Source organism: Schistocerca americana, chromosome X (genome assembly GCF_021461395.2).
Source record: "Schistocerca americana isolate TAMUIC-IGC-003095 chromosome X, iqSchAmer2.1, whole genome shotgun sequence".
NCBI lineage: Eukaryota > Metazoa > Arthropoda > Insecta > Orthoptera > Acrididae > Schistocerca > Schistocerca americana.
In genome coordinates, this window is record NC_060130.1 from 312,783,122 (window position 1) to 312,796,069 (window position 12,948).

The following is a 12,948-nucleotide window of genomic DNA, read 5'->3' on the forward strand; positions in this document are numbered from 1 at the left end:
ACAGCGTTGCCAGATTGCTTGCATTGTTGTCAGTCTCATTACTTTACTCACACGTCTCGTATGTTTCAAGTGGACATTGTAGGTAAACATGGGTAAATGTAAGGAGCCCACAGAGTGGCAAAAAGGGGCAATCATGTTTGGTTGTGCCCATGGCCATATGGTATGTGAAGTTGCTGGATTTGTTGGTGTTTTGTGGTGGACTGTTCAACATATCTACAAGCCGTGGGGTAACGCAAAACACATTATCAGAATAGTGACGTGTTTCACAGGCTGTGAATCAAAAATACTTCCAAACCTAATAGGAATTGCTGCAGGCAATGAATGAAGGTCCATCCCCACTTGTTAGTAAGAGAACATGCGATGGGAACTGTATGCAGTGAACATTTGGAGTTGGTCACCTTGCAAGAGGCCATCACTCACGCAGGTTGATAAAGCTGTGCATCTTCAGTGGGCTAGAAAACAAAAACATGGACAGTAGCTGACATGTGGAACATAATTTGGTATGACGAATCATGTTTTGCCTATATTCAGATGTTTTTCTTATCGTTAATTGGGCCTGTTTGCTGAGGTGATCAGTAACATGAACCAACAAGTTTATTTATACATTATGAATGATTAGCTGTTGCCTTTCAGTCAATATGATGAGTTTGCTATTGATACCCCTATTTTTTAAGACGACAACAGCAGACGTCATCAAGCTGGAAGAATATGTGACTGGTTTTCTGAGCACTCCCTCACCCTATTACATCTCAATTGGCCTACAGAATCACCTGACTGGAACCCCGTAGAAAATCTGTGGGACATGTTAGAACAGCAGGTAAAATACTGACATCAGTATCCACGCCATTTGATGGCATTGCGCGATCAAATCCTCAGTGAGTGGCTTAACCTGGGTACAGTATATGTGCGCAACCTTCTGGACTCACTTCCTAACTGAATCCAGGTGGTTATAAAGTCCAGGAGTGGAATTACACAGTGTTAAATTATGCTTAAAATGATTTCTCGAGGGGTGACTAATGTTTTCTCTGGTGAGCTTAGCTCTAACTGTTTACACAGTAACTGTTAATATATTAAAGAAATATGATAGATGATTGGCATTCCCTTTCACATATAAGGAGTGTGATATGAAATTTGATATACACTAACACTTTCAAGTAAGCTACGGATTGTTTCATTCTTTCTTGAGTTGGTGAAGTAAGGAATACATGGAGAAGTGCAGGCATTAAGAAAAAGTAGCTTAGGAAGCTATTCAGGTGAATCTAAAGATACTTATCATTTTCCTCATAGGCTACTAAAATTGTGTTGAAAACTACTGGAAAAATATAATTCTTGGGCAAAACAGCTGTACTGACTCCGTGAGTTTGTACTGTAATTTATCAGTAGTAGCTCAGAATCAGAAATTTTCAGTGTCAAAATAACTTAGGCACTCACAGTATTTATGTTGTATCAGCATTGCCCAGATACTAAATGGCAGACAGAATCACCACTATGCACTCCAGATAATATTCAGCAAAGGGCAAAGCAGGCCATGCAGCTAACTTGGCTAAACGTATTAGCCCAACTGCAACCACGTAGTGAGTAGGTAGCCAGATTACCAATAGTGGCACAGCAGTCAATGTGGCCAGCAGCAAGTACATCTGTAGCAGCCAAAAGGTTTAAACAATTCTCGAGCAAGAGTCTAAAAAGTTTATTAAAAAATTATGAGTATATATACTGATAAGCCAAAACATTATGACAACATGTTTAATAGCTTATTTGTCCATCTTTGGAATGAAATACATCACTGATTCTGCATATCAGGGATCCAACAGTTTGTTGGTAGGTTTGTTCAGGTGTGTGACATTAAATATGTACACAAAGGCTATGTAATCTTGTAAATAACGGGCCGCCGATTTGTGTACACGGTGATGGTGCCTAGTAGTGGGCCAGATGGGTTCCATAGGATTTACATCAGGCAAATTTGGCCACTGAGACATCAATATAAGTTCACTATAATACTCCTCAAACCACTTTAGCACAGTTATGGCTCTGAGACGCAGACAATTATAGTGCTAAAAGATGACATTGCTGTTGGGGAAGACATCAAGCATGAAGGGATGCATGTAGTTCGCAGCTGTCAGTGTGTCATTGATTACTACCAAGGTCCCATGCAAGTGCAGGAGAATGTCTCCCATAGCATAACACTGCTTTCTCCAGTCTGCATCCGTGGCGCGCTGCACATTTCGACCCACTGTTCACCTCGATGACAGTGTTTGTGGAGACAACCATTGACTTCATGTAGCAAAAATTTGATTCAGCCAAAGAGCCGACACAATTCCATTGATCGACGGTCAAATCCCGATGGTCCTATGCCCACTGCAATATCAGATAATTGGCTGTGTTGTTTGGTCAACATGTGAATATGTAGGGATGGTCTGCTGCAGAGCTTCATGCTCAACAATGTACGATGAACAGTGTGCTCCAAAACACTTCTGCATGCACCAGCATTGTGCTTTTTTGGCAGAGATGCCACAGAGTACAATCTATCCTACTTTACAAAGCAGACAAGCCACCAAACCCCACATTCTGTGAAGATTTGTGGGCATCCAACCATTTAGCACCTAATGGTAGCTTCACTGTCCTTCTGCCTCTTTCCGTAGATGCTCACAACATAGCATGTGAATATCCAACCAGCTTTGTCATTTTTGAGATACTCATTCACAGAATCCGTGTAATAATAATCTGCCCTTTGTCATCTCAATGGATTTCCCCATTTGCAGCACACATCTTTGCTAGGGTGATCCCTCATCCGTGCCTGCAAAGCCACCAAGTGGCATACAATGGAGGGCAGTGGTCATAATGTTTTAGCGTATCAGTGTGTAATTCCAGATTTTAACATATCCATGGTACAAGTCCCTCTTTCACTCATACAAGTCTCCAAGTCTCTCTCTCTCTCTCTCTCTCTCTCTCTCTCTCTCTCTCTCTCACACACACACACACACACACACACACACCTGCTGCTACTGCTGACTGGCGGCCAGTATTGTCCAAAAGCTAAACAAGTTCCCATCTTTACTACATACCTCTGTCCTGCTCATTGTCTCCTCTGTTTTGTTAGTAGTGGGTTCTCCTCATATACATCATATTATATTCTCATATACATCATATTATATTCTATCCTGCAATTGTAATCAAAAATATCGTTTAAAATAAAAATCGATATGACACATCTGTAGTCACTTTTAAAGATAACATTATTTAAATGGTACCCATTGCTGACAAACCATGAAATCATTCACAAAAGCTGTGCATGGATTCTCAGGTAAGCATTGGTGCAGGTGTGACATTGTCTTGTTTTTTATTTTTACATTCAGCAGTCCCAGGATGACATGCATGAAGGTTAACTTATTGGTATTCACAGAGAAACTACTGCCATGGTTACACATTATGTGACCAGATAAAAAGCACTCTGTCTTCAGGCTACGAGTGGCCTACTGGGCCCATCCGACTGCTGTGTTATCCTCAGTGAAGGATGCGGATAGGAGGGGCGTGGAGTCATCACACCGCTCTCCCGGTCGTTATGATGGTATTCTTGACCAAAGCCGCTACTATTCGGTCGAGTAGCTCCTCAATTGGCATCGCGAGGCTGAGTGCACCCCGAAAAATGGCAACAGTGCATGGCGGCCTGGATGGTCTCCCATCCAAGTGCCGACCATGCCCGACAGCACTTAACTACGGTGACCTCACAGGAACCAGTGTATCCACTGCAGCAAGGCTATTGCCTATGTGACCAGATGGGCCATCCAATTTCACTACACAAAGAAATGTGGGACTGGGAAAAATCAATAATGATTATCATTTGCATTGTGATATCGTTTGACTTTAAGGTGAAAAATGGATTATATATACTTTTTATGAATGAAAGAACTTTTTGTGAGGCTTGTTTCACTTTATGTTTATTCTCTTAAAAATTGAGAATTATTTCTCTTTCGCCATGCTTTTGAGTTACTATCTACAACATCTATAATAAGTATTAAAAGTTTTGTTTTCTTTAGAAGTCACTAAAGCCTTACTTATATAGAGACTTTGCTTCTGTTTTCAGACCAGTGCCCAAGTCAAGTGACGCATTAGCCTTAGTTTTGTTATGCATCCAGAAGGGATCACCAGAACAAGCAAATGCTGTCTTAAGCTCTTTTGAACCAAACCAACTTTCAGCTATACTTTTTGAAAATAGTGTGCTTCTGTTTGAGACAACTACACCAGTGAAGTCTACGAGCAAGCACGATTCTGTGTACAGTAGGTATGAAATTTAAATGAAATACCTATAAAATTCTATTTTCTTGACCGGTCCTTGGAGTCTTTTTCCCATTTTTTTAGAGGAAAAAAATAATGTCAAAACTTATTTATATAGTTCATTAACAGGGTTGTACTGTGTCTGTACTTTTTGAAGTCAAAGAAATTCACCTATGAACTTATTTTTCTTAATGTATATATTTTTATTTCTACAGCAGAAGGAATGACCAGTTAACAACATTTTCAGAGTTGTCTGTTGTTCTGATGGATTCAAAACCTAGAGTACTTGCAGGAGTGTTATCAGAGTTGGTTGCATCACAGAAAATGTCGCTGCAGGAGGTTTTGCAAGTATGTATGTGCTCACATGACAATATACGTTATATAATGTGACAGTGTTGTAAAAGTATGATATCTGTACCTTTGGTGTGTGAAATGAGTTGCATCCGATACTAACTTTCTTTGGCACAGAAGAAGTGTGACCACTTGCAATAGGAAGAAGTGTGCGCGCCACGCGCGTGCATGCACGCACTACTCAGTCTATAGCATTTCACATTTTTGAAACTGGTTACAGTAACAAGGTTCAGTCTGTATAATATGATGATGATGCCGGTAGTGGTGGTGAATCATCAGAACAAACGAAATGATAAGAAATAGAAATTATTACTTTAAAATTCTCTACAGAATCTTGTTTCTCCAGATCCAGTGTTCACTTGTTTATCTTTAGGTCTTGCCTTTTATTTTTAATATTTCTTTCATTTTCCATTTTTCCTGATAAAGAATTTTTGAAAAATTCCAAAAGTTAATATTTCATCCATGTTTTTAATTTGTGTTTCCCTTAAACTTGCTCCAGTTGTTCCTGTTCCAATGTCTAGTAAGTAGACAAATATTGATGCCTACTTTTCTATTTATTTGTGTATTACTAAAAATGTAACATTGTATATTGTTGTAAATATTGTTTTAGAATTTAGAATTTGTTTCTTAAGCTGAGACTGTGAAACACTGAAACAATGGCATGAGAAATGACCACTTCTCACTTTATAGTATCCCCCCCGCCCATGTGGGTCCAGGGGTTAGAATAGGCCTGAGGTATTCCTGCTGTTGTAAGAGGTGATTGAAAGGAGTTTCACAAATTTTGACCTTTATGTGATGGTTCCCTGTCGGGTTTGACCTCCATTATTCTAAATTTTCCTGAAGAGCAAACCAACTGGTGAAGGGTGCCTTACATGGTGTATCGTGTCCATTATGCGCTGAGATCTCTCACATCATTTGTCAACGTGGATCTGCACTTCCGCTCATTTTCCAGCTGTTGGGCAAGGTCACCCTCCTGGGTGTGTTTCCCTCCATCCACTGTGCAGTATCGTTTTCTGCACTGATGATGATAATGGACTTGTTTACACCTGATGTCCAGCATGGTAGCCAGTCTGTTGTGGTGGGGCTGCCATGTACTCTGTTGGTTGTAGCCCCCTGACTATACAGGGATCGCTCTGCTGATGCCTGTGCCATTAAATTGCCACATATGCCAAGGAGTAGATGCCCATCACCCTGGGGAATTGGGACTCCCGGCAATGGTCATCCTGCCAGGTGGCCTTTGCTGTGGTTGGGTGGTGCCCGTGGGGAGACCCCCTGGTTGGAGTGATTGGCATCAGGGCGGATGATACGCAGTGAAGTGTACTACATCATCTCTTCCTGGTGGCCTACCACCAGCAGTCTCTAAGCAGTCGTGATCTAACTACAATGCAAAGAAGTATGACCCCAAATCGTTCCCTTCCCTGACCACACCATGGGAGGAATGCCAGGCTAAGGATGGCAGTGAATCTTACTCCTCCTGGTATCTCATATGTATGAGAACTAATGGGGCATCCTTCATGTCAATGAAGCCTCAGTTTTTTGTGGAGCATTTAGAGGACAGTTTGGGGAGGTGGAGGAATTGTCCAAAATGCAATCGGGGTCAGTCTTGATAAAAACAGCATCCTCTGCCCAATCACGGGCACTACTCGCCTGTGACCATAAGAGCTTAAATATGGTCCAGGGTATTGTATTTCACAGGGACTTCTTTTGCAGTCTGATGATGAGCTGCGCACCAACTTAGAGTGACGAGGAGTTCATTTTGTCCGGCATGTACATAGGGGTCCAAAGGATAATCCGGTAGCCACCTACGCCTACATCTTTGCCTTTGAGGGTGACACATTACCCGAGAAGGTCGAGGTGATGGTATACCAGTGTGATGTCAAACCATATATCCCTCCCCCGATGCGGTGCTTTAAGTGCTGGAAGTTCAGACATATGTCTTCTCGCTGTACGTCCAGCATCATATGTCATGACTGTGGGCGTCCATCACACTCCAATACTTCATGTGCCCCAGCTCCCATCTGTGTCAGCTGCAGAGAGCACCATTTCCCTTGCTCACCAGACTGCAGGATTCTCCAGAAGAAATGGAAAATCATGGAATACAAGACACTGGACTGACTTATCTATACTGAGATGAAGAGGAAATTTGACCGCCTACATCCTGCACTTTTGACATCATCTTATGTTGCCACTGCGAGAACAGTTCTAGCCCATTACCTGCCTTGGGAGCACTCCCCCCCCCCCCCCCCCCCCTCCAGCCATCAGGGACATCAGTCTCCACTTCTCAGGCAGAGAAGCGTAAGTTGTCTTCGGCTCCTCTTGTTAGGAAGGGGTCCTTGGGTCCCTCACTTCCCAGGTTTTGACTAGTGGGAAAGATGACACCCACCAGTGGCTGAAGTGCCCAAAAGCAGCTGGTTGTAGGGCTTCACAATCCTCCTCAGTCCCGGAGACTGAATCAAAGAAGCCCTCCCAACCAGAGAAACCCAAGGAGTAGCGAGAGAAATCTAAAAAGAAGACCCCCAAGAACAAGGAAATTGCGGTGGCACCCACACCACTGCTACCTACAAGCTCTGCATCTGAGAATGAGGTGGAGATTCCGGCATCTGCTGAGGACCTAGATCTCGCCGGACCCTCAGACACAATGGATATAGACTGCTCGAAAACTAAGTCAGTGGCAGCAGGGGATCCTGAGGCGTAAACTGTCTCATTGAGTGTTTCATGCCTTCCCTGCCTCACAATAATGTCATCCTCCAGTGGAATTGCTGCAGTTTTCTCCACCACCTGGCTGAGCTACGGCAACTGTTAAGCTTTACACCTGCTTTCTGCATTGCTCTCCAGGAAACCTCGTTCCCAGCAATGCGGACCCCTACCCTCAGCGGCTATAGGGGATATTACACAAACTGTAGCGAATATAATAATGTGTCAGGTGGAGTTTGCGTCTGTGTCCTGAACTTGGTATGTAGTGAACCTGTGTCCCTTCACACTCCTCTTGAAGCTGTTGCTGTCAGGATAAGGACAACACAGGAAATAACTGCCTGCAATGTACATCTTCCTCCAGGTGGTGTGGCACCCCTGAACGTCTCGGCTGAACTGATTCATCAACTCCCTAAACCTTTCCTACTTTTGGGAGATTTTAATGCCCATAACCTCTTGTGGAATGAAACCATGCTCACTGGCCGAGGTAGAGAGGCCAAAAATTTACTGTCTCAGCTCGACCTCTGCCTCCTAAATACTGGGGCTCCCACACATTTCAGTGTGGCTCATGGCACTTATTTGGCCCAGGACTTCTCCTTTCTGTCCACTGGAGAGACCATGATGACTTGTGTGGTAGTGACCACTTCCCCATCTTCCTGTCACTCCTTCGGCATTATGCCCACGGACTCCTATCCAGATGGGCTCTAAACAAGGCAGACTGGGAAGCTTTCACCTCTGCTAAATGTCCCCCACATGGTACCATCGATGTGATTGAGTGGGTCACTGGAATGATCACATCTGCAGTGGAAAATGCAATCCCTTGTTCCTTAGGATGCCCCCGGTGAAAGACAGTACCTTGGTAGTCGCTGGAAATTGCTGAGTCCATTATAGAGTGTAGGCAGGCTCTACGGCGGCAAAGCAGCACCCATCTCTGAAGCACCTAATAGCTTTCAAATGGCTCTGTGCCCTCGTTCACCAGCTCATAAAAAGAAGGAAACAGGAGTGTTGAGAGAGGTGCGTCTCAACCATCAGGTGCTGTACATCTCCTTCCCAAGTCTGGACAAAGATCAGACATATTTTTGGGATATCAGTCCCCAGCAGGTGTCCCTGGCATTACGATCGATGACGTGTTATCTACCGAAGCAAACATGATTGCTAAGCACTTTGTTGAGCACTAAGCTCAAGCCTCTGCATCAGAAAATTACCCCCGGCCTTTTGCACTCTCAAACGGCGGGCGGAAGGAAAAGTCCTCTCATTCACTAGACACCACAGTGAACCCTATAACGCCCCATTTACAGAGTGGGAGCCCCTCAGTGCCCTTGCACATTGCCCTGACACAGCTCCTGGGCTGGATCAGATCCACAGTCAGATGATTAAACATCTCTCATCCGACTACAAGTGACATCTTGTCATCTTCAACTGGATCTGGTGCGTGGCGTCTTTCCATTGCAATGGTGGGAGAGCACAATCATTCCAGTGCTCAAACTTGGTAAAAACCCGCTTGATGTGGATAGCTATCTGCTCATCAGCCTCACAAACGTTCTTTGTATGTCGGCGGTTGGGTTGGGTCCCTGAGTCACCTGGCCTACTGGCTCCATGCCAGGGCAGTTTCTGCCAGGGTCACTCTACCACTGATAATCTTGTGTCCCTCGAGTCTGCCATCCGAACAGCCTTTTCCAGATGCCAAGCCTTGTTGCCATCTTTTTTTATTTACAAAAAGCTTACGGCACGGCCTGGCGACATCATATCCTTGCCACATTGTATGAGTGAGGTCTCCAGGACCAGCTCCTGATTTTTATCCAAAATTTCGTGTCACTCCATACTTTCTGTGTCCAGGTTGGTGCCTCCCATAGTTCACCCCATATCCAGGAGAATGGGGTCCTCCAGGGCTCTTTATTGAATGTATCTCTCTTTTTAGTGGTCATTAACAGCCTAGCAACAGCTGTAGGGCCGTCCGTCTCACCTTCTCTGTATGCAGATGACTTCTGCATTTTGTACTGCTGCTCAAGTACTGGTGTTGCTGAGCGGCACCTACAGGGAGCTATCCTTGATCGGGAACCAGACCTTTACCTTGATGATGATCCACTCACTGTAGTGGAGACATTGACTCTCAGAAGTGGTTTTTGACACCCAATTGACTTGGCTTCCTCACCTTTGTCAGCTTAAGCAGAAGTGTTGGCAGCACCTCAATGCTCTCCGCTGCCTGAGCAACACCAACTGGGGTGCAGATCTCTCTATGCTGCTGCAGCTCCACAGAGCCCTTGTTCAATCCCGCCTTGACTATGGGAGTCTGATTTGTAGTTCGGTGGCATCCTCAGCATTGTGTTTGCTTGACCCAGTGCACCACTGTTGCATTCAACTAGTGATGGGAGCTTTTAGAACGAGTCCGGTGACCAGCATCATGGTGGAGGCCAGAGTCCCTCCACTGAAGGTTAGGTGTGCACAACTGCTCACCAGTTACGTTGCACACATTCGTAGTTGCCCTGCACATTGGAATTACCATCTCCTTTTCCCAACCACTGCGGTTCATCTCCAGCATTGGCGGCCCAGGTCAGGGCTCACTATTGCGGTTTGCGTCCAGTTGCTTCTGTCTGAACTGGAGTCCTTCCCTTTACCATCTCTACTTGAGATCCATTCACGTACACCTCCATGGTGGATACCTAGGCTGAAACTTCACCTGGACCTTTCATATCGCCCTAAGGACTCAGTTACTCCTGCGGCTCTCCGCTTCCACTTCCTCTCTTTTCTTGACGTGTTCCGGGGCTCTGAAGTGGTTTACACTGATGGCTCAATGGCTGATGGTCATGTGGGCTTCACCCCCGTTCACAGAGGCCCTACTGAACAGCATTCGTTGCCTGATGGCAGCAGTGTTTTCACTGCAGAGCTGGTGGCTATATCTCATGCTCTTGCGCACATCCCTTCATGCCCTGGTGATTCGTTTCTTCTGTGTACTGACTCCTTGAGCAGCCTACAAGCTATCAAGCACAGCTACCCTCATCATCCTTTGGTAGCGACCATCCAGGAGTCCATCTATGCCCTGGAACGGTCCAGTCATTCAGTGGTGTTTGTCTGGACCCCAAGTCATGTCAGAATCACAGGCAACAAACTTTCCGACAGGCTAGCCAAACAGGCTACACAGGAACCGCTAATGTTGTTCGGCATTCTGATAACTGACCTGCGTTCATTATTACGTCTCAAGGGTTTTTGGCTTTGGGAGACGGAATGGGATAGTCTCAGTATGCTCAACAAACTGCGTGCCATTAAGGAGACTATGAATGTGTGGAAGTTCTCCACGATGCGGGCCTCCCACAGGGACTCTGTGGTTCTCTGCCGGCTCTCCATTGGCCATCCTTGGGTGACCCATGGCTACCTCCCGCACCATGGAGACCCATATTCTTTAGCACTGTCCTAGTTTGGCTGCCCTGAGACATCATCATCATCATCATTATCATTAATTTTAGCAGGCAACACCTCATCGGCTTATTTGTTTTTACATTTTATATGTGAGGGTGGGTTTTATCCTTTGATCTAAATTTTAGCACATGTCCTTTGTCCCTCTGTGTCCTCCACCCTAGTGCTTTTAGGGTGGAGGTTTTAATGTGTTGCAGAGTGGCTGGCTTATCCTTTTATTTTCGTGGTCAGCCAGCCACGGTAATCTGATCTCCTCTTTTACCCTCTTCTACTGGTATTTTGCACCTCTGTGTTTTTCTTGTCCTGTTTCGTTCCTTGTAGTGTTAGTTGCTCTTCTGTCGTTCTTGTGGTTTTTCCTTCCTCTCAGTATTGTGCTGTATGTCTAGTTTCTTTTATTCTTTCCCTTGTGGAATTGTTACAGCAGGAACAAGGAACCGATGACCAAGCAGTTTGGTCCCTTTCCCCCCTTTTAAACCAACCAACCAACCACTATATAGTAGAAATGCTGATCAATAGATTTGCAAGTAAAAAAAGTTTTGAAAACTTTGTCTTAGCTTTCAAACTTGTAGTTTTATTCAGAGCACACAAATAGGGTGCACACATGCTGCAGCTGGATTGAAGTTGTCATCTCAAATTGGGTAGGGTTGATTCATGCAGAAGAGAGGGAGAGAGAGGGGGCTGTCATCCAATGTCCATATGCTGCTTCCCCTGTTTGCACCTGTAGGAACTGTTATGTGGGAACATGGCAACGCAAAGGGCTCTAGAAATGCTTGATGTGGCTGTCAGTGTCAGTGTCCAGAAAGAGATGACTGTAAAACCATAAACTTCATGCACCTCATTATGACATGCACCCTGTACCAATATCACTTGACAAGTTGTGGGGGCATGTGGTCCATGAAGCTGTGGCCATAGCAAACAGTAAGTACTGTTTTATTCCAGAATACTATCTAGTAAGTCACTTTACAGAGCAAGCAGCTACTATACACAAACAGAACTCAGGTTGTCTATCAATTAAGACAAATGTTGAGTAAAGCAATTAAATTCTAAAAGACTGGTGTCTCGGGTTGAACACCTCTCCCCTCTATGGTTCTTAGTAGGTGAATTGACAGTTACAACAGGGCCTTAAAACTAGGGATAATTACACTAATTTCAACCTCTATACTTCTCACAACAATCGAAGGTACAACGTAGCTTTACAGTATGATCAGTATCCTTCCTGCAATGTGCATGTCACTGGCATAGTTGTAGTATGTGAAACTGATACAGCAGTGTAAGTGGCAGTGATAATAGAGCTGGTGGCTACAAACAGCAGAGCAGACAAAATCAGGACTTCTGGTTACAAGATAGCACCTGGGTTGACACACTTGTACAAGTACTAGAATGTGTAACATGTGTACACTAAGTCTTAAAGTTAGGTCAGTGCGGACAAAACATTATGTGAATGGGGTTTTTAATAGTAAGTAAAATTCAAAATGATTAATCAAGAGAAGTTAGTGTTGTAATAAGAATCTGTGTAAGATTGCATTAGTAAGATGACAGTGGCCAATTCAGAGGAATTGGTGACTGCAGATGCAGATTGTTTAAATGAAATTGAGTGTAGTATAAATTGTGTGACATTGTGTTGAGACACCTTTGCATGAGCCTTCATTTCAGTGTGATAAAAACAAACACACACACACACACACACACACACACACACACACACACAGTGTCCCATGCTCTTATATATGAGCCATCTCAGTGACAATTTACTGCATCAGTCTGACAGTAAAGCAGACCAAAATCATGGAATAAAATGCCATGAGACTATGAATGTAGACTAAATGCTGTAAAATTTAAAGGGAGGAAAACTCTTCAATTGGAAATCCTTTATTACTTGTTATACAAAGCAAGGTTGCCATTCTTTTAGTATTTCATTCCAAAATTTTATCAACGTGACAGGCAGTCCCAAGTTATTTCGTGTATAGCAACTACTCACAGTGCAAAGCAGCTGATCAGAATATTTTGTCATGTTTGTTCTGTAATAAGTAAATTGTGTTCACCTCGTAGTATACATTTGCAAAAGAATTGGTTTGTGTATATTTGACATGTCAGAAATTGACATGCAGATACAATAATTTTCACAGTAACAAAAAATGGTATAACGGTCAAATGATATTTCTGTGAACAGAAATATGTACTTACTGGGAGAAGTAATAAGCTGTACCCACCTCAAATTACCAG

The 12,948-nt window shown here is 43.9% G+C and overlaps 1 protein-coding gene across 1 annotated transcript in view; it reads left to right on the forward strand.

The window, feature by feature from the left end:
- The window catches only part of LOC124555286 (Hermansky-Pudlak syndrome 3 protein), a 175,999-nt gene that overhangs the window by 126,349 nt on the left and 36,702 nt on the right, over positions 1–12,948 (forward strand). The window contains exons 12-13 of the mRNA XM_047129159.1: positions 4,082–4,279; positions 4,488–4,620. Of these exons, the coding sequence (XP_046985115.1) occupies positions 4,082–4,279; positions 4,488–4,620 (331 nt within the window). The remainder of the gene's footprint in view (positions 1–4,081; positions 4,280–4,487; positions 4,621–12,948) is intronic.